The sequence below is a fragment of the Salvelinus fontinalis genome, chromosome 15, assembly GCF_029448725.1.
Source record: "Salvelinus fontinalis isolate EN_2023a chromosome 15, ASM2944872v1, whole genome shotgun sequence".
NCBI lineage: Eukaryota > Metazoa > Chordata > Actinopteri > Salmoniformes > Salmonidae > Salvelinus > Salvelinus fontinalis.
In genome coordinates, this window is record NC_074679.1 from 40,044,285 (window position 1) to 40,067,568 (window position 23,284).

Below are 23,284 nucleotides of genomic sequence, written 5' to 3' on the forward strand. Positions count from 1 at the left end.
CACAGGGAGATATGGAGTGCAGATTCAGTGAAGCTTGGATGAGTTGTAGAAAACCAGATGTAGAGACTGAGGTTGGAGTGAGCTGGGTAGAACCGGGTAAACAGGTCCAGAGGGGAATCCAAGGTAGTGGTGGTGAGCTAAATCCAGAACAGGGTAGTAGGGTGGTGAGATGTGGATCGGAAGACAGGAGCCAGAGAGGTAAACTGCAATGAGAGGATAAACAGTGTCAGGCAGGGAAACAGGCACAGCAGAGTAACAGGATCTTGAATACTCATAAAAGCTAGAAGAGTAAACTGACTGAGCAGAGATTACGATCTGGCAGAGTGGAAGTGGCAGGACTGAGTATTTGTAGAGGTCTTGATTATGGAACGAGTTGTAGCTGGTAGGGATCTGCTCTGACTCCATCACACCTGTCTCCAACCACACAATCCCACAGAGAGGGAGAGAGAGCGAGTATACTGGGGGAGTAACAGCAGGTCAAGAAGACACCGGATGAACACAAGAGGGTGTAGCAGGAGCAGATGTGACATTTCATCTCTCTGTGTTTCATAATTTTCCTTCAATTCGCAAGAGGCTGAACGTATCTCACCGGAGAATGCATCCGAGTGAGCATACAGTGCCCCTCTGTCGCTGTATGTGTATGCCATCTATCTGATGCTGTCTGTTCTAAAAGAGTATGACATTGTTGTCGACCGTAGCATTGAATGCAAGGGAAGCCAGATAGCATTTGGCCTCCCTTGATAAAACTTTTTTTATAAAATAATAGCCAATCAGCACTGAGCTAAACTGAGTGAGCTCAACTGTGAATGGTCCTGGCACAACAAAAAAAGGTGTCAAGGGAAGCCAGTTTGGATTTGGTGTCACTCCAATCAAATTGCATCGAGAGCATATATCATTTACAGAAACAACTTGAATTGTTGCATCTCGTTGTATTGTTGTCCTCCAGTGACTAGCTAGCTAAAATAGGCCCTTTCCTAAATTAGCCATGGACGGAGATAGGGATTTAGACTTGTGGTTTTACTTTATTCTCTGTGCTGGCCAATGATTAGAACTGCGATTCTGATCCAACCATTAATTCGTACATTGTGCCCCTGGCCTGAGAGGATGGAAGTTCAATATGTAGCTAGATGTGGAAGACTAATGTTAACTAGCTAATGTTGCCCATGAAAGGAAGTTAGGCTAGCGAGTAAGCATTTTAGCCAGATAGCCTAAGATTTTATTTTTTTTAAGCATGAACTGTATGACAGAGTGATAGACCGTTTCGTCAACATGAAAGAGAGCAGGATGGCGTTGGCGTTTCTCTACAAGTAGGGTGAGTCAACATGTTTATTCTACATGCAGGAACGCGCACACACACTGAAATCAGAAACATGGACAGACATCATATTTAGCTTACATTGATTGGACTAAATTGTTATTGGGATATTTTAGTTGTCACTGTATTAGACTAAGCCCCTGTTGGAGCCTATTTTTTCCTATTCAATAAAAGAGGTAGGCCTACCTGTTTGACAGAAGCAATTATGCTATCCATAGATCTGTCAGTATAGCCAAATCCTCCAATACTGTCACTATGCACTCCTTATATACCTCCGTATCTCAAATCAAATTGTATTAGTCACATGCGCCGACTACAACAACAATTCACCTTACAGTGAATTGCTTAAGACTAATCAACAATGCAGTTTAAAAAATCTGAATAGGAAATAAAAGGAACAAGGAATTAAAGAGCAGCACTAAAATAACAATAGCGAGACTATATACAGGGGGTACCGGTACAGAGTCAATGTGTGGGGGCACCGGTTAGTCGAGGTAATTGAGGTAATATGTACATGTAGGTAGTGTTATTAAAGTGACTATGCATAGATAATAAGCTAGGAGTAGCAGCGGCGAAAAAGAGGGGGGTCAATGCAAATAGTCTGGGTAGCCATTTGATTAGATGTTCAGGAGTCTTATGGCTTGGGGGTAAAAGCTGTTTAGAAGCCTCTTGGACCAAGACTTGGCGCTCCAGTACTGCTTGCCGTGTGGTAACAGAGAGTCCATCATGGACCTCTAACACCGCCTGGTATAGAGGTCCACGATGGGAGGAAGCTTGGCCCCAGTGATGTACTGGATCGTACGCACTACCCTCTGTAGTGCCTTGCGGTCGGGAGGCCGAGCAGTTGCCATACCAGGCAGTGATGCAACCAGTCAGTATGCTCTCGATGGTGCAACTGTAGAACCTTTTGAGGATCTGAGGACACATGCCAAATATTTTCAGTCTCCTGAGGGGGAATAGGTTTTGTCGTACCCTCTTCACAACTGTCTTGGTATGCTTGGACCATGGTAGTTTGTTGGTGATGTGGACACCAAGGAACTTGATGCTCTCAACCTGCGCCACTACAGCCCCGTCGATGAGTATGGGGGCGTGCTCGGTCCTCCTTTTCCTGTAGTCAACAATCATCTCCTTTGTCTTGATCACGTTGAGGGAGAGGTTGTTGTCCTGGCACCACACGGCCAGGTCTCTGACCTCCTCCCTATAGGCTGTCTAGTCGTTGTCGGTGATCAGGCCTACCACTGTTTTTGTCATCGGCAAACTTAATGAGGGTGTTCGAGTCTGGCCATGCAGTCATGAGTGAACAGGGAGTACAGGAGGGTACTGAGCACACACCCGAGAGGCCCCTGTGTTGAGGATTGGTGTGGCGGATGTGTTGTTACCTACCCTTACCACCTGGGGGCGGCCCGTCAGGAAGTCCAGAATCCAGTTGCAGAGGGCTTGGTGTGTTTGGTTAAATGTAGGGCTCAAATTGAGTGAGGGTATGCCATACCCTTCTTTAAAAGGGTGAAAAGGATTGTTAACTTTATATTTTGAAATAAATAAAAAGTTTCCAGATAATATGAAGCGTTCTATACTTATTTCTGTGATGCCTTATGCTAGAAACAAAGTTTGAAATGGCCACAAAGTAAGTGACTTATGCATATGGGTATACAGTGCCTACAGAAAGTATTCAGACCCCTTGACTTTTTCCACATTTTGTTACGTTGGCCTTATTCTAAAATTGATTAAATAAAAACAAAAATTTCCTCAGCAATCTACACACACAATACCCCATAATGACAAAGCGAAACCAGGTTTAGACATTTTAGCAAATGTATTAAAAATAAAACAGAACTGCCTTATTTACATAAGTATTCAGACTCTTTGCTATGAGACTTGAAATTGAGCTCAGGTGCATCCTGTTTCTTCAACTTTATTGGAGTCCACCGTAAATTCAATTGATTGTACATGATTTGGAAAGGCACACATTTGTCTATATTAGGTCCCAACATTGACAGTGCATGTCTGAGCAAAAACCAAGCTATGAGGTCGAAGGAATTGTCCATAGAGCTCTGAGACAGGATTGTGTCGAGGCAGAGATCCTGGGAAAATGAGCATTCGGAGGAGGAGGGTCTTGGTCAGGGAGATGACAAAGAACATGATGGTCACTCTGACAGCTCTAGAGTTCCTCTTTGGAGATGGTAGAACCTTCCAGAAGGACAACCATCTCTGCAGCGCTCCACCAATCAGGCCTTTATGGTAGAGTGGACAGACAGAAGCCACTCCCCAGTAAAAGTCACATGACAGTCCGCTTGGAGTTTGCAAAAAAGGCACCTAAAGACTCTCAGAACATGAGAAACAAGATTCTCTGGTCAGATGAAACCAATATTGAACTCTTTGGCCTGAATGCCAAGCTTCATGTCTGGAGGAATCCTGGCACCATCCCTACAGTGAAGCATAGTGGTGGCAGCATCATGCTATGGAGATGTTTTTCATAGGCAGGGACTGGGAGACTAGTCAGGATTGAGGAAAATATTAACGGAATGTAAAAGGCGGATACCTAGTCAGTTGTACAAATGAATACCTTCAACTAAAATGTGTCTTTCGCCTTTAACCCAACCCTTCTGAATCAGAGAGGTGCGGGGGGCTGCCTTAATCGACATCCACGTCTTCGGCGCCCGGGGAACAGTAGCAAAGGACAGTGAGATCCTTAATGAAAACCTGCTCCAAAGCGCTCAGGACCTCAGACTGGGGCGAAGTTTCACCTTCTAACAGGACAATGACCCTTAGCACACAGCCAAGACAACGCAGGAGTGGCTTCGGGACAAGTCTCTGAATGTTCTCGAGTGGCCCAGCCAGAGCCCAGACTTCAACCCGATCGAACATCTCTGGAGAGACCTGAAAATACCTGTGAAACAACGCTCCCAATCCAACCTGACAGAGCTTGAGAGGATATGCAGAGAAGAATGGGAGAAACTCCCCAAATACAGGTGACCTTGTTGCGTTATACCCAAGAAGACTCGAGGCTGTAATCGCTGCCAAAGGTGCTTCAACAAAGTACTGAGTAAAGGGTCTGAATACTTATGTAAATGTGATATCAGTTTTTTTTTTTATGTACATTTGCAAACATTTCTAAACCTGATTTTGCTTTGTCATTATGGGGTATTGTGTGTAGATTGAGGGGGGGAAACTATTAATACATTTTAGAATAAGGCTGTAACCTAATGATATGTGGAAAAAGGCAAGGGGTCTGAATACTTTCCGAATGCACTGTATTGATTCTGCTCTATGACATTCTGAAGCTGAGCTGCGGCCTTCAATATTCGAGGAGTCAAACAATTTACTTTGCTATTCTGTCTCTATTAATTGAGCTTTTCATTTTCTGAAAATAGGATGTTTAAACCCAGGCAGTTTTTATAGAAGCACTTCTGTTGGGTTAAGCAACGGATGAGTAGCCATGGGTTGAAGCTTACATTTTTCTGCCTCAGTTGAGCCTCTGTATGCGTGGAAAGATAACTTGGAAGTGCCATACTTAGATTCATACGGATGTCTAATGTTTGATTATTTGCAAACAGAAACATTTTAGTTTCAAACTAGACATTGTGGTTTGACATTGGAGAAATATGGTAAGAATACCTATTTCTCTGTCCATTCTTCCCTGAAACTATCCACCTTTCTTTTGAGACTTTTTCAGGGCAACATTTTCTCTTGGTTGCAAGCGGTCTTCCCACAATCAACGGACAAAGAAATATAAAAAACGAATTTAATATTGACTTGTGATTTTATCAGTGTAATCAGACTGAAAATATGAGGATATGTTATTGACATTGAACTGATTATATAGCCTACTAATCAGATGTGTTAATTGTGTTTAATATGTAGTGTAGGCCAATGAATTGGGCTGCTATTATGTTGACTATTAGGCCAAACCTAATGCTTAGACCTGCTGCCCTACACTATTCAGGTTTAGCGGGTGGTACTTTTTCCACCACTATCAAACAGGTAACCAAAATGTAACGTGATTGACCACACACTACCGCACAGTAGGTGGCGGAATGCACAAACAAAATGTGCGAACACCATGATACCGAAGAAGAAGAACAGGTAACCAACCGTGAATCTCATACGGTCTCCATGGAAACTTAACTTCTCGTCTGTGCAATGTACCAACATGGAAATGTGTTCTCTAACACATTTAGCCAGAAAACCTAGAGAAATCACCGACATCGACAAGAAGAAGTTTGAAACGGTAAGAACTAACGTTAGCTAATGGTACTGTACCCATTCATAGACTACTGTAGGTAACATATATTTTGCGGTTGTCTGATAGAGGCAGAATGGCTCCGTAATTGGCTGGCCCTTGTGTGGGAGTACAGTTTAGGGTACCGAAGTTTACCGTATTATTACCATGTCAAGTTCTGTAAAAGCACATCACATAATTTCCGTCTACACTAGTATCATTCGTGTTCAGAGACCACGGGGTCCGGGATGCCAAGGCAAGCAGAGTTCAGTTCACAGGTGAGCGACACTAACGTTACACGGCTAATGTTTTACATGCTGACAAGACCGCACACGCACGTTCATTTTGTCCACCCACATCAGATGCGATTAGGACATGCAGGTTGAAATATCAAAACAAACTCAGAACCAATTATAAAAATTTTGGGACAGGTCGAAAAGCATTAAACATTTATGGCAATTTAGCTTGCTTTTGCTATCTCATTTGTCCTGGGAGATAAACATTGGGTTATTTATTTTACCTGAAATGGACAAGGTCCTCTACTCCAACAATTAATTCACAGATAAAACGGTAAACCAAATTTGTTTCTAGTCATCTCTCCTCCTTCAGGTTTCTTCTTCTTTTTATTTTGGACTTTATATGGCGTTTGGCAACCAACTTTAGGTGCATTATAGCAACCGACTGGAGTGTGGACCTAAGTTCACCTTTCAATCACCCATGTGGGTATATGCTCCTGAAAACCAATGAGGAGATGGCATTTTGGTATATGCTGCTGAAAACCAATGAGGAGATGGGAGAGGCCAGACTTGCAGCGCGTTGAGAGTCACAAATATAACCCATTTCTATTTTAGCGCCTGGCCATGCAGATGCTCTGCGAGCAGTGTAGGTGCAATGATTGAATAAAATGTAGATTACTGCTGAACAGTTAAGTTAATGACCTCACTAATGCTCTTGTGGCTTAAAAAATAAATAAATAGAACCAAGTCCCTGCAGCAATTTTCCAACATCAATGTTATATATTAATGCCCATGATTGTGGAATGAGATGTTCGACGAGCAGGTGTCCACATACTTTTGATCATGTAGTGTATATTCGCCTGTATTTACCCCCCCATAATGAAACGCTAATTAGGTGCTATCATAAAGTACTACAAATGCCATGATGATCCGAAAGCGAGTCAAAGGTAAGATTCTCTTGATTAACTATCTAATGTTAAATAAATGTAGCAACTAATAAATTGGCAACATTTCTATAAAATGGAAAATTCTTTGAACTGTCTTGTGCAAATTTTAAATTGACACAATACCTGTTAGAAAAGGTATCAGCTAGAGTTGATGTGCAGGAGCTTGCAGGGATTTGTAGTTTTGCATGATGTCTACTTTGATGCTAATTAGCATTTACAAAACTGAATGTTAAATAGAGTCTAATATATTGATAAGTCACCTTGTCTGAGAGATATTTACATGGTTATCAAAACGTCACGCCAGGGTAAGCCTACACGAAACACAGCCCTTATTTTAAGTGTTTTTAAAATCCCCTATGGGGAAAAATGAATGGTGGAAAAACAATTGGAACCATTTCCCTGCATGACTGCTAGGTTTTATGGGTACTATGATACATTCAATGTGGTGTGGGGCTCTATAGAGCTCGCCAGCTTGTACTGCTAAAACCCGGAAATAATTTACCCCTGGTTCGTTCGGCCCAGTCACGTTTATACACATCATTGGTTCAGCCATCCCTATGGGGAAAAATATAGGGTTTTGGAATAAATGCCGAAAATAAGGTCTGAGGTTAACACAGGTTTAGGAGATCTTATACAGTGCCTCCAAAAAGTATTCAGACCCCTTGACTTTTTCCACATTTTGTTACGTTAGTCTTATTCTAAAATTGATTAAATCGTTTTTTCCCCGTCATCAATCTACACACACTACCCCATAATGACAACGGAAATATCACATCTATATAAGTATTCAGACCATTTACTAAGTACTTTGTTGAAGCACCTTTGGCAGTGATTACAGCCTCGAGTCCTTTTGAGTATGACGTTAGCTTGGCACACCTGTATTTGGGGAGTTTATCCCGTTCTTCTCTGCAGATCTTCTCAAGCTCTGTCAGGTTGGATGGGGAGTGTCGCTGCACAGCTATTTTTAGATCTCTCCGGAGATGTTAGATCGAGTTCAAGTCTGGGCTCTGGCTGGGCCTCTCAAGGACATTCGGAGACTTGTCCCGAAGCCACTCCTGCGTTGTCTTTGCTGTGTGCTTAGGGTCGTTGTCCTGTTGAAAGGTGAACCGTCGCCCTAGTCTGAGGTTCTGAGTACTCTGGAGCACATTTTCATCAAAGATCTCTCTGTACTAGATCTCTCTGTACTTTGCTCTGTACATCTTTCCCTCGATCCTGAATCGTCTACTAGTGCCTGCTGCTGAAAAACATACCCACAGCATGTTGCCGCCACCACCATTGGGATGTTGCCAGGTTTCCTCCAGACGTGACGCTTGGCATCCAGGCCAAAGTGTTAAATCTTGGTTTCATCAGACCAGAGAATCTTGTTTCTCATGGTCAGAGTCCTTTAGGTGCCTTTTGGCAATCTCCAAGCAGACTGTCGTGCCTTTTACTGAGGAGTGGGTTCTGTCTGGACAACTACTGTTCAGTCCTGTGGTCAGGTGCCACAAAGAGGGACATGGGAAAATTGCAGTTGGCTCAGAACAGAGCAGCACAGCTGGCCCTTAAAAGGATAGGGAGAGCTAACATTAATGACATGCATGTCGATCTCTCATGGCTCAAAGTGTAAGATATTGACTTCCTCATTACTTGTTTTTGTAAGAGGTGTTGACAAGCTGAAGGTACCTAGCTGTCTGTTTTAAAATACTAGCACATAGCTTGGACACCCATGCATGCCACCAGAGGTCTCTTCACAGTCCCCAAGTCCAGAAGACTATGGGAGGTGCACAGTACTACATAGAGCCATGACTACATGGAACTCTATTCCACATCAGGTAACTGATGCAAGCAGTAGAATCAGATTCAAAAAGCAAGTAAAAATACACCTTATGGAATAGCGGGGACTGTGAAGTAACACAAACATAGGCACAGACACATGCATACACACACAATAACATACGCACTATACACACGCGTACACGTGGATTTAAAAAAAATTATAATAATAATTGTATAACTGCCTTAATTTTGTCGGACCCAGCTAATTGGGATCCATAGTAAATACAATACAAAAAATAAGTACATTGTCCAGTAAAGGTCGGTGTTTGAAACCAGCTTGGAATCAAAGAAAGTACTGGAACCATGGCAAATTCAGTGGGATCTCATGTTTTGCAACACACGGTTTGAAAAATCACTTGATCAAATGCTTTTGATAAAGTGATGCGCATCGGTACAGTGCTTCGAATTTAACTGCTTAGCGATTTCGCATGCCTCAGAGGTCCGGTATCGAAAGTAACATCACTAGCGCACACTTCAATGGGGCAGAAGTCTGTATATTGTAATTGTGGATGGATAGAAAGCTAGCAACATTGACAAACTGCCATGTGGGTAATCGTAAGTGACTCGTTTCATCTTGTTCCTGATACCATGTCTTTTATTTTTACTGATTTCATGTCAATGAAATGGCTAAAATTCACTAGCTATCTAACCAACATGAAGTGCTCATTGTGCAATTGTAGTTGTTTTCAATAAACATTGAAGATGAAATATAGTTGACATGTTATCAACAATATAAGCCAACGCTGTCTGTTTTGCCCCATAGTTCTGACCGAGATTTGTTAAGAGCCCCAACCGTTGCTTTAAGCGTTAAAGGAAAAATCCATCCAAAATTCCTATGATGTAATCTCTGATTTTACACTGTTAAATAACATTAATATGTGAATTATATATTTTTTAAATTACACATTTCTCAAGGTAGGAATATGGCAAAAATATGATCAATGACTCATTGGAGAGAAGACCACCTCCCGCGTTATGACATCGGCCACTATTGAAATCTGACATGTATGATAGATGTTTTCACGATCTCAAAGTCGTATTCCTATTAACTTCCGGTGTAGTGAGAGTGACTTTATCGCAATGCTACCTCATACCTGGACAAATATTTGCCTGCTTGAACAGCAATAGCCCAGATAAACATGAAATGACCCCGGTAATTGATAGAACATCGCTCAGAGTCTCCCGAGTTGCGCAGTGGTCTAAGACACTGCATCGCAGTGCTAGAGGCATCACTACAGACCCGGGTTCGATCCAAGGCTATGTCGCAGCCGGCTGCGACAGGGAGATCCATGAGCCGTTGTACAATTGGCCCAGCGTTGTCCAGGTTAGGGGAGGGTTTGGCCTGCCGGGATGTCCTTGTCCCATCGCGCTCTAGCGGCTCCTTGTGGTGGGCCGGGCGCATGCACACTGACTTTGGTCGCCAGTTGTACAGTGTTTCCTCAGACACATTGGTGTGGCTGGCTTCCGGGTTAAGCGAGCAGTGTGTCAAGAAGCAGTGGGGCTTGGCAGGGTCGTGTTTTGGAGGACGCATGGCTCTCGACCTTCGCCTCTCCGGAGTCCAAACGAGAGTTGCAGTGATGGTACAAGACTGTAACTACCAATTGGATATCTCGAAATTGGGGATAAAATGGGTAAAAAGTACCAAAATAAAAGAACCGCCAAGAGATGCACAAAAACAATATAACATTCAAAGTGGGTGAAACATTCCTTTAACACGCATCGCTTGCGGTACGGTTTTGGAAACATAAGGAACGTGTCTTTCATATCAGTGTGAAATAATGATCAAGTTTAATGACTACACGTCTTTATAGGCTTAGGGTTCCCGCAAAGCTATATGTTACAGCGCTTGTTTACGGAAAACAGACAGAAGACCGCTAATTAGCACAGGTAGTCCACTATCTGCATCGCCGAACTCAAATGTGTGTAAACGGAAGAGGTCGGACGGACTCAACAAAACTTGTCACTGAAACGTACTGTCAGTTGCAACCATGTTCCATCTAAGCTGCGCAGCTCCCCGAGACTGCCGCGCAGAAGAAATATAGCCCATGCAGAGAAGCACGATATTGAACTACACTCGACTTTCTAGTTTTCCCCTTTAGTTAACACTCAATGTTTCCTTCAACTGTGGAAATTGCCAATATTAGCCACTTTCAATGCAACATACCAAAACAAACTATGCAAGACTTAGTATGCAAAACAAACTATGAAAGATATTTTCTTGTAGGCGGAACACACCGGAGTAGGATTCTATTACATTGACATGCACGCCTCAGCCCATACTCTACCAACCGGTGTGGCATAACCAATCAGAGCTGCAGTATCCCTATATGCAAATAGACCATTGCAATATATGGATGTGTGCCATTCAGTTTGAACTGGACTGTGTTTACAGCATGAGTGGTTGCGAGCATATGTTCTTGTTTTGAGATAAAAGCGAGAGCTGCATGTAGCCAAATGTGCACATTTGTTCATATTCATTGCTAGTAGAGGGAACATTGGCTGCAACTGTGTTTCAAACCGGTTAAAACAGTGTACAGTAAGTGTGTATTTTTTTGCATTTGTGAAATAATTTTTATTTGATATGAAGGTAGAGGGATTTATGTTTCTAGAACCGTACCGCAGTTGAGAATCTAATCCCGTTTCGATGGAGTTTTTGGCTGTTTTGGCTTCCAGAGCCATTTCGTCTTTAAACAGAACATGTATGGTCCTTGGACTATAACGAGCAATGTTAGGCTCCTTTAGTCCATTATTACTATAACCTACTGCCGCCACCCTTGCAGAAAAATATTGTATTTTTGAAACGGCAGTAAAAGTGCGGTAATTGCTATCGACTATGGTATTTTGGACGCAGTAATTGCAGAATTAATCATCATTACATGTAACTGCAGTTATACTTTAAAATTACTGCAGTAAAAAAAATATTTTGGGCCTCCCGGGTGGCGCAGTGGTCTAGGGCACAGTGGTCTAGGGCACTCTCTGGGTTCGCCCCCAGGCTCTGTTGCAGCCGGCCGCGACCGGGAGGTCCGTGGGGCGACGCACAATTGGGCTAGCGTCGTCCGGGTTAGGGAGGGTTTGGCCGGTAGGGATTTCCTTGTCTCATCGCACTCCAGCGACTCCTGTGGCGGGCTGGGCGCAGTGCGCGCTAACCAAGGGGGCCAGGTGCACGGTGTTTCCTCCGACACATTGGTGCGGCTGGCTTCCGGGTTGGAGGCGCGCTGTGTTAAAGAAGCAGTGCGGCTTGGTTGGGTTGTGCCTCGGAGGACGCATGGCTTTCGACCTTCGTCTCTCCCGAGCCCGTACGGGAGTTGTAGCGATGAGACAAGATAGTAATTACTAGCGATTGGATACCACGAAAATTTGGGAGAAAAGGGGATAAAAAAAAAAAATATATATATATATATATATTTTGGACGCAGTATTTTCAGCATACTGCATTTATACTGCACTCTGACTGCAGTCTTTTTTCGTAAGGGCAGACTTTGGATTACACCCAATGGTGGGTATATACCAATGATCTGTATACACTGAGTGTACAAAACATTTGGATCACCTGTTCTTTCCATGACATAAACTGACCAGGTGAAAGCTATGATCCTTTTTTGATGTCACCTGTTAAATCCACTTCAGTCAGTGTAAATGAAGGGAAGGAGACCAGTTAAAACAGGATTTTTAAGCCTTGAGACAATTGAGAGTGTGTGTGTGTGTGTGTGTGTGTGTGTGTGTGTGTGTGTGTGTGTGTGTGTGTGTGTGTGTGTGTGTGCGCCAGCCATTCAGAGGGTGCATTTTTTAAATTTGTCTTTTGAATGGGGTATGGTAGTAGGTGCCAGGCGCACCGGTTTGAGTGTCAAGAACTGCAATGCTGCTTGGTTTTTTACGCTCAACAGTTTCCCGTGTGTATCAAGATTTGACATCCAGCCAACTTGACAGAACTGTGGGAAGCATAGGAGTCAACATGGGCCATTATCCCAGTGGAACGCTTTCGACTCCTTGTAGTCCATGCCCCGGCAAATTACGGCTGTTCTGAGTGCAAAAGGGCGTGCAACTCAATATTAGGAAGGTGTTTCTAATGTTTTGTACACTCAGTGTATATAAATCATTGGTGTATATATATATAAATAATCATTGATTACACCCCATCCCCCTCTCTCTCACCCCTACAAGGTAGACTTTTTTTGTAACATGACAATGTATTTCCTCCAAAGGTTTATGAGCTGTGTGACACGGACAAGAAAGGCTACCTGAACAGAGAAGACTTAAAAATGGCGGTGGTCATGCTGTTTGGATATAAACCATCAAAGGTAGTAGAAACTAGATGATATCATAGACTTTTCATCATTGTATCTGTTCCGTTATGGCATCTGAGAGCATGGGCAGCGCCATTAAGGCCATCTCCATTTGGAAGTAGTTGATTTTCTTATCCTACCACTTCTATGAGCTGGCAAACAAACTGAAAGGGTGCACGTTTTGTTCACAAATGGAAAAAAAATTAATGGCACCACCATCTAACCCTAGATATACACCACTATCCCCAACAAACTCCCCACTTCTACCACCTACTTTGGCCCCTTCTCTCAAACCCCTAGTAGTTTCTCTGCACTAAAATCTCTGACACACAAACACTTCTCTGCTGCTGCTACTACCAGACCAATCTTCTGGGATTTCCTTTCCATCTGTGCGGTACAATTAATGACCATAGCAATAAACTCCAAGAAGCGAACCTTACTAATGCACAAATTGTTCTGTTCACTCTGTACTGGCCTACTACTCACAGGGATCCTCTCAGGTACCCTCACCCTTTGCCCACCATCCTCTACTTTCCTTACTGTTTCAGCATATGACACTTTCTGCACTGCTCTCACCCTGGCAACCTCAACCTGTCTCACTCGCACAGGACATTTCTGATCCCTAGCAATATGGTCACCCCCACAATTGAAACACAATCCCCCCCCCCCCCCCCCACAATTAATACACACTTCTACCACCGAAACGACACACTCCTTTGTCACACTCCTTTGTCCCATGCCCTCCTGCACACTTCTCAATCCTCAAAATCTTTCTACTACATACTGGTGCAACATGACCATAAGCTTGGCACCTGAAACACTGTAGTGGGTTTAGAAACAAAAGCTCTTACCGGATACCTGACACATCCTAGTATGACTTTATCAGGTAAAGGATAGACAGTCTCTTCAGTCTCGCGCGAGTTAACAATACCTAGTTTTCCCCTCCACCCAGCAAAATACCACAAATGGGTCGGCCAAAAGACATGAATCCACTTTCTCCACAAATATATTACTCCCACTGGCTCAAACATCTTTGGCATTGTCCTGATCATTGTGGTGAAGCTTGGAAGTCTTCACCCAACCTGTCGCAGGTACTTCCTCACTTTCGTCGGGTTTGATTTCTGAGTTCTCACTAACCGCCTCCATCTCAGGGTTTTCAGGAGAGGAGCTTGTAACCAGCACTCCTGTTGTTGATTCGTAAGTGAAATTACTAGGCTTGTATTCGGTAGACGTTGGTTTGTACCGTTCGTTCTTAGCTCCATTCTTTCTCCCTCGCTTAATCCTTCCCACCTCCTGTATTGTTTTTGAATGAGCTTCAAGCTTATATAATCAAACTCATGAAAATGCAGTCATATAAGAGAGCGATACAATTATATTTGTGCATTGATTTGTTCATATCCGATGGCTTCTATCAACATATTTGATGCTCAAGGAGTAAGACACATCACTGAAAGTTAGAATAGTATCAATTGAACTCCCGTGTGGCAACCCAATGTGTATGGGCTACTCTTTTCGCATGGGGCCCTTTGTTAGCAAGGTTCCGTGGCCCCCATAGTGACAAATGACGTTTCGATAGCTACAGTATGTTGCTCTACTTGGCTATGTGATTTTATATTGTATAGACTTTAACCAACTTGTTAATACATTCTCATTTTAGATAGCAAGTCTGCCAGTTTAAATAAGATAAACAACATAAGTATGTGGCTAGCTAGAAAAACATGGTAGGTAGTATGTAGTGTGTTAATAACAAAGACTGCGCTACCATAATACAATGCGCCACCCAGACAGTGGTTGTTGATAGTGTGCCATTACATGGCTACACACTTCTATTGCTAGCTGATGTATCTAGTTATTAAAAGTAGTTAAACCTATGCCCCGGGTTGTCATTGATCAATCTAGCTAATCAGTTAGCAAGCTAACGTTAGCCATCATCAAGCATGTGCACAAGATAAGATCATGCCACTGTAGCTACGTAGGGTAGCCACGCATCAAAACAACATCATTCTTCACTATGTGGGTGACAGAACCTTGCTAACAAAGGCCCCTGTGCGAAAAGGGTGTCCAGTGCTCATTGGGTTGCCACAGCTGCAGCCTTGAAAGCGTGCCTGCTCGAGGACTTACAGAACGGTAAGAACCCGTTAGTTAGAGGCCGTTTGGTGTGTGTTAGATTTTTTTACTTAATATTGCCAGCCAGTACTTTTTGAAGAAAATAAATATATATACTTTTTTTGTAGACCGTTAAGGTATCGAAAGTGAGACAGCTGGTGGGAGTTGTAGTTCTAATGAAACAGTGGTACTGTAACTTTTTGGCTTCGTGCTTCTTGGCCATCAAATACGTTGAAAACCGGCATATGGTAAGTTAATTAACACAGAAACACGTATACATTTTTATATATCTTAAATGACTGTTCATGAATTTGACGCTGAAAATGTTAAGCCAATTCATAGCCTACAAAACGAGACAACCGGAAGTACCACTTTCATACCGTATAGACCCCATGTACAGTTGTGCTAGCTCTGGTCCATCGCACGAAGACGAGTTGCCTCGTGTCACGCAATGGACCAGAGCTACAGTTGTGTGGTTGTATCCAGCCTCGTTTAAGTTGAATTTGAGGAGCAGTGAAGTAATGCTCATTTCATTCCACAAGATGGCGCCGCTGTACTTAGTTTTATCTAAAAAGTATTCTCTAACCTTTCTTTGTGACCTAGCTAATTTGCATGATAATCACCTCACAAAAACTACACTGACAAATATCAAATGGGATATCTTAATTTTTCTATCACTTAAATTCAAATAGATGACATTTCCTCAGTCATCTATCAGGTCAGTCTTTAATTTCCTTGTGCTTGTATGTTGCAGTCTGAAACCAACATGTTAATGGATCAAGCCCAGGCAAAAGATTCACCAGGTAAGTCTGACCGTACCAGGAACCGTTCTCAGTTCTCCAACAAGCACAATGCTGTTGTGACAGAATGAGTACATATTACTGTGTGTCTGTCTGTCTGTCAGTGTGTGTGTCATACGAGCGCTCAGAAATGAGAAAATATGTACACCATCCGCACTTTTAGCTCGTACTGTATATCCTTGATGTGTCGATTTATGTAAATATGATAGTGACTCAATCTTCCCACATCCAGTCGTGTTAAACAGAAGCACTCCAATATATGTGTGTGTGTGTGTGTTAATGAACAAGTGGAAGATATAGCCACAGGACTTAGCCTCTGAACAGCCATCACACACCGTATTTAATTTGAGAACAGCCATCGCAGACCGTGTTTAATTTGAGACGAGTGGCTCAACCTCACTCACTCACACGCAGACATACACGAGTGCCTGCCTGCAGCTATCCTCTGACAGCCTCAATGGCTTTTTTAGATTAATTTATAGCGTGCCCGCAGTTTAGACGTCATTACAGTTTCATACGCTGTTCATCACAGTACCACTTATGGCCACGACAGGCAGCCCTCCAACTGAGACGCAAAGTAGGGGGACCCATGCTGATGTGTAAGCACACACACACACACACACACACACACACACACACACACACACACACACACACACACACACACACACACACACACACACACAGCATAACATCCACCTTGCAGCATTTAGCTGCTATCTCCATTTAAAATGGGATGGTTGAAGACAAAACCAAACAAAGCAACCTATTCAGTGTATCATTCCAATCCATCCTGGTGAAATGGAAAGAAACGAGATAAAACAAGAGGCAACGCTTGATTTAGATTGGGTGTAATCGTTTTACACATTTCCAGTAATTAAAAGAATGCCTCACAAAAGGCTTGCGGTGCAATTGTTATTGTGACGACATGCGGCCAACGCTTTAACTGGGGGCTTCTTGACATGCAGATGGGAGGGGGATAGAGAGAGTGGAGATGGGAAGGTGGCTGACTAGACAGATACGGGGCTATTGAAGGAAGATGTTAAACGGTTAAAGATTAGGAAGTCATTTCTCTTTTGTTTTTAAAGCCAGGAGCAAAATTTTAATCTGTACATTGCCCAGTAAGAGAGGGAAAACGAGGGAAGGGATTGAAGGTAAGGGGGGTGACGGGAAATTTAGATAGTGGCATGGTTGATGCAATTAAATATTTCACAATCCGTTAAATTTGTCTGGGAGAGAGAGAGAGTGGGAAAAGAGCGGAATAGAGAGAGAGCAATGAATTAAACAGCTCCTCTGGATATGGTATGATTAGTAAATTGGTGGTGATGGTGGGAAGAGACAGAGTGGGTGGCTAACTAGAGGGAGAGATCGAGAATGTGTGTGGCTGGCTAAGAGTGAATGGGGCCAGGCAGTGTGGGTGTGGGCTTGGCTAGACTGTCTCTCTGTGGCTCATTTAAAGCACAGCCCCTCAATAGGGGTTAAACAGAGGCCTTTGGCAAGAAACTAACTACCATACTGTCTTCTACCATTGTCTTATGTCAGATAGCGAGTCGATTCCGCCTACCCTGATCTTAGGTTGCGTGCTTGTGTGCTACCACACAAAAAGCAGGCACGTAGTGCCTTCAATTTTTGCCATACGATATTTTTTTTGTGGCGTTGCTAAAGTAAGGAACCTATCAACTCTAGGCTACTAGCACTATGCTATGGCAAACTGGCTGGCTAGCTAGTAACACTAGCTAACTGAATAAACAGCAGTTAGCTTAAGAATGTTAACGTTAGCTCTGCTTTAAATCGCAATTTGCAGATTACAGCTGACAAGCTATATCTATTGACTTAGCTAGCTGAGAAACAGTTTAGCTAAAGGTTTATGAGCTGCCAACAAATGGTAAACTTACATTTGATATGTTTACCATTACTAACTAATTTTCTGCTGATGATGCCATTTTCTTACCCGGACACTCTCAAGCTATTACCTTTTGCGAGATACGAGCATCATCTAATTCCGTTTAGGAGCCTGAGATCACTAAGGGAGTCCTGCTCTAGCCTCTGACAGTGTTGTCCTATGCGTTGTTTTGTTATGTGTTATATGTGGAACCCGAGTATGCCTAGTATGCTATGTCTACTGTCTAGCCTAGGATTATTATGTTTATATTTGCAAATATGTTTTCAAACTTTCTTGTGTTGTCCTCTGAGTGGTTGTGTTGTTTGAAATGGTCAAATAAATCTATCTATCCCTATAGGAAGTCCTGTAGGAAGTTTTAGCCTCCACCTCCCCTTCTCTCTCACCCCTAACCGGTGTTCTAAGTATAGCGGACATGGGTCAGGCTCATGGTCTTGTGATGAGGTAGCCCTGCCTGCAACTTCAAAATCAGTGTCCCCCTCAGCACAAAATAATTTCATCTTGGTCTAATGGTCAAGACGTTGGTCTGTGAGAGACTAGGGACATTGGTTTGTGGGAGACCAGGGTGCGTGCGTGAAGTACTCTCAATTAGCTAGGCACGGTTGCTGTGTACGCTTGCCGTGTGGTGAGTCATAGTCGCAGATCTTTGGTAGGGGCCACCGTGCGGCTAACAGAATCAGATTCAAAACACACACACGACACCACACACACACGACACCTTCCATAATCCAAACACACCTCTATTCTTCCCTTCCTGTGAAAGCTTGGCACTGCTCTTTCCAGTTCTCCCTCTTTTGTGATCGCTCTCTCTTGCTCTCTCTCTTGCGCTCTCTCTTGCTCTCTCTCTCTCTCGCTGTATTCTCCCCAGCTCTGGCTCTTTTTCTCCACCTTCATTTGAAGCCCTGAGCACACAGCACGCTTTCATTCATTGCCAGACACTCACATTTGTGTGTGCGCGTGCATTTGTAAGGTGATATGTTTGTTACTGTTACCACCATGTATAGGAAGAAGGCTCTCTTTATTTTTCTCCCTCTCTCTCTTTCCATACCCCCCCCCCCCCCCCCCCCCTCCCCCTCCCAATCTCTCTCTAGGGGTGTGTATAGAGATGTTTGCGTGTCTCATGGGGAGGAAGTTGTCATCAGATGACCACTACCAGAAAACCAGGCAGATCTTCAACACCTTTGATGTGAACTGTATGTACTGTACACCCCCCCTCCATCTCTCTCTTACTCCCATCTCTCTATCACTCATTCTCTGTTCCTCCGTCTATCCATCTCTATCTCCACCCCCTTCTCTCTATCCCCCTTTCTTTCTCTTTGTTGCCCATACTCTTTGGCTTTTCTTTCGCCAGAAGAGGGTGCTCTAGGCCTTGCCATGCGAACACACACACACACACACACACACACACACACACACACACACACACACACACACACACACACACACACACACACACACACACGCACACAGTGCCTTCTGAAAGTATTCAGACCCCTTGACTTTTTCCAAATTTTGTTACATAACAGCCTTATTCTAAAATTGATTAAATACATGTTTTTCCTCACCAATCTACACACAATACCCTATAATGACAAAGTGAAAACAGGCTTTTAGAATTTTTGCAAATGTATAAAAAATGAAAAACAGATACCTTATTTACATAAGTATTCAGACCCTTTGCTATGAGACTCGAAATTGAACTCGGGTCCATCCTGTTTCCATTGATCATCCTTGAGATGCTTCTACAACTTGGAATTCCACCTGTGGCAAATTCAATTGATTGGACATGATTTGGAAAGGCACACACCTGTCTATATAAGGTCTCACAGTTGACATTGCATTGTCAGAGCAAAAAACAAGCCATGAGGTCGACAGAATTGTCCGTAGAGCCTCGAGACAGGATTGTGGCACAGATCTGGGGAAGGGCACCAACAAATTTCTGCAGCGTTGAAGATCCCCAAGGACACAGTGGCCTCCATCATTCTTAAATGGAAGAAGTTTGGAACCACCAAGAATGTTCCTAGAGCTGATTTTCACTAATTTAACAGTTTCTGGCAGAGTTTTATATCCGCAGGGGAGTGTGTGTGTGTGTGTGTCAGGTGACTGTGATGATTAACTCTGTAGTAAATGGCCCAGGGACTGTCTTCATTAACCCTCTCACCCGCCATTACAGACGAGGACCTTTGTGTGTGACACGGCTGGTTTCTTTAATGGCTGCCTGAAACTGCATCCGCAAAGCATGTTTTATGGTGTGATGCTAGACACTGTTTGTTTGTGCGCACTGCACACCTGTGTGTGTGTGTGTGTGTGTGTGTGTGCGCCCGCACTGCACACCTGTGTGTGATGTGTGTGTGATTCATGGCATACTCCGCGACTGCATTAATAGTTAATTGGCTCTTTTGACAACAGCTTGATAATAATTGGGGGCTGGAATAATAGTGTGTTCACACATAAACTCAGCAAAAAAAGAAACGTTTCAGGACCCTGTTTCAAAGATAATTTTTAAAAATCCAAATAACTTCACAGATCTTCATTGTAAAGGGTTTAAACACTGTTTCCCATGCTTTTTCAATGAACCATAAACAATTAATGAACATGCACCAGTTGAACGGTCGTTAAGACACTAACAGCTTACAGACGGTAGGCAATTAAGGTCACAGTTATGAAAACTTAGGACACTAAAGAGGCCTTTCTACTGACTCTGAAAAAAAACTAAAGAAAGATTCCCAGGGTCCGTGCTCATCTGCGTTAACGAGCCGTAGGCATGCTGCAAGGAGGCATGAGGACTGCATATGTGGCTAGGGCAATATATTGCAATGTCCTTAATGTAAAACGCATAAGACAGGGCTACAGGGAACCAGGACGGACAGCTGATCGTCCTCGCAGTGGCAGACCAAGTGTAACAACACCTTCACAGGATCGGTACATCTGAACATCACACCTGTGGGACAGGTACAGGATGGCAACAACAACTGCCCGAGTTACACCAGGAACGCACAATCCCTCCATCAGTGCTCAGACTGTCCCCAATAGGCTGAGAGAGACTGGACTGAGGGCTTGTAAGCCTGTTGTAAGGCAGGTCCTCACCAGACATCACCGGCAACAACGTCGCCTATGGGCACAAACCCACCGTCGCTGGACCAGACAGGACTGGCAAAAAGTGCTCTTCACTGACGAGTCGCAATTTTGTCTCACTAAGGGTGATGGTCGGATTCGCGTTTATCGGCGAAGGAATGAGCGTTACACCGAGGCCTGTACTCTGGAGCGGGATCGATTTGGAGGTGAAGGGTCCGACATGGTCTGGGGCGGTGTGTCACAGCATCATCGGACTGAGCTTGTTGTCATTGCAGGCAATGTGTGTGTGTTCCTGTGTGTAACAGGAAAGACATCCTCCTCCCTCATGTGGTACCCTTCCTGCAGGCTCATCCTGACATGACCCTCCAGCATGACAATGCCACCAGCCATACTGCTCGTTCTGTGGGTGATTTCCTGCAAGACAGGAATGTCAGTGTTCTTCCATGGCCAGCGAAGAGCCTGGATCTCAATCCCATTGAGCATGTCTGGGACCTGTTGGATCGGAGAGTGAGGGCTAGGGCCATCCCCCCAGAAATGTCCGGGAACTTGCAGGTGCCTTGGTGGAAGTGGGGTAACATCTCACAGCATGAACTGGCAAATCTGGTGCAGTCCATGAGGAGGAGATGCACTGCAGTACTTCATGCAGCTGGTGGACACACCAGATACTGACTTACTTTTGATTTTGCCCCCCCCCCCCTTGTTCAGGGACACATTATTCAATGTCTGTGGAACTTGTTCAGTTTGTCTCAGATGTTGAATCTTATGTTCATGAAAATATTTACACATGTTAAGTTTGCTGAAAATAAACACAGTTGACAGTGACATTTCTTTTTTATATACTGTATATACACACCCAGTCATCTTGTATGTATGTGCTTCAGTATTATAACTTTATATGCCTTCAGAAAGTATTCACACCCCTTGCCTCACAAAAAAGGGCACCTATTCCCTTTGAGCATGGTGAAGTTATTCATTACACTTTGCATGGTGTATCAATACACCCAGTCACTACAAACTCAGTTGCCGGAGAGGAAGGAAACCGCTCAGAGATTTCACCATGAGTCCAATGGTGACTTTAACCTCTCTACGGTACGTGAGACGGTAGCGTCCCACCTCTTCAACAGCCAGTGAAACTGCAGGGCGCCAAATTCAAAACAGAAATTCCATAATTAGAATGCCTCAAACATACATGTATTTTACCATTTTAAAGATACAGTTGTTGTAAATCCAGCCACAGGGTCCGATTTCAAAAAGGCTTTACGACGAAAGCAAACCAAACGATTATGTTAGGTGAGTGCCTATTCACAGAATTACATAGACATTTTTCCAGCCAAAGAGAGGTTCACAAAAAGCAGAAATATAGATAAAATGAATCACTAACCTTTGATGATCTTCATCAGATGACACTCATAGGACTTAATGTTACACAATACATGTATATTTTGTTCGGTAAAGTTCATATTTATATAAAAAAATCTGAGTTTACATTGGCGCCTTACGTTCAGAAGTTCCAAAACATCCTTTGATTTTGCAGAGAGCCACATCAATTTACAGGAATACTCATAATAAACATTGCTAAAAGATACAACTGTTATGCATGGAATTTTAGATTCACTTCTCCTTAAGATTTCAAAAAAGCTTTACGGAAAAAGCAAACCATGCAATAATCTGAGTCGGCGCTCAGAACCCAATCAAGACACAAATAATACCACCATATTATGCAGTCAACAGAAGTCAAAAATATCATTATAAACATTCACTTACCTTTGGTCTTCATCAGAATGCACTCCCAGGAATCCCAGTTCCACAAAAAATGTTTGTTTCGTTCGATAATGTCCATCATTTATGTCCAAATTCCTCGTTGTTCTAGCATTCAGTACACTTTCCAAACTCACGACGCGCGGGCAAGTCCAGCGGAAAGTACGGACGAAAAGTTAAAGTTATATTACAGTCCGTAAAAACATGACAAACGAAGTATTGAATCAATCTTTAGGTGGTTTTTAACATAATTCTTCAAAAATGTTCCAACCGGAGTATTCCTTTGTCTTCAGAAGTGCGATGAAACAGAGCTCGCTCTCACGTGAACGCGCATGGTCAGCGCATGTTCAGGTCATGATAGACCTTACTCATTACCCTCTCCTTCGGCCCCACTTCACAGTAGAAGCATCAGACAAGGTTCTAAAGACTGTTGACATCTAGTGGAAGCCTTAGGAAGTGCAACATTACCAATATCCCACTGTATCTTCAATAGGAGCTGAGTTGAAAATCCACCAACCTCAGATTTCCCACTTCCTGGTTCTATTTTTTCTCAGGTTTTTGCCTGCCAAATGAGTTCTGTTATACTCACAGACATCATTCAAACAGTTTTAGAAACTTCAGATTGTTTGCTATTCAAATCTACTAATAATATGCATATTCTAGCTTTGTAGCAGGCCGTTTACTCTATGCATGCTTTTCATCCGGATGTGAAAATACTGCCCCCTACCCCAAAGAAGTTAAAACAGTTAGAGTTTAATGGCTGTAATAGGTGGAAACTGAGGATGGATCAACAACATTGTAGTTACTCCACAATACTAACCTAACCACAG

At 43.2% G+C, this 23,284-nt stretch overlaps 1 protein-coding gene across 2 annotated transcripts in view; it reads left to right on the top strand.

Moving 5' to 3' along the window:
* The first annotated feature begins 5,408 nt into the window (after positions 1–5,408).
* Positions 5,409–23,284, top strand: part of efcab11 (EF-hand calcium binding domain 11) — an 82,254-nt gene continuing 64,378 nt past the window's right edge. The window contains exons 1-4 of one of the 2 annotated variants that reach the window (XM_055863824.1): positions 5,409–5,543; positions 12,735–12,830; positions 15,676–15,724; positions 18,713–18,814. In XM_055863824.1, coding sequence (XP_055719799.1) covers positions 5,466–5,543; positions 12,735–12,830; positions 15,676–15,724; positions 18,713–18,814 — 325 coding nt within the window. In that variant the 5' untranslated portion in view covers positions 5,409–5,465. The remainder of the gene's footprint in view (positions 5,544–12,734; positions 12,831–15,675; positions 15,725–18,712; positions 18,815–23,284) is intronic. The other variant, XM_055863825.1, reaches the window with a different exon arrangement.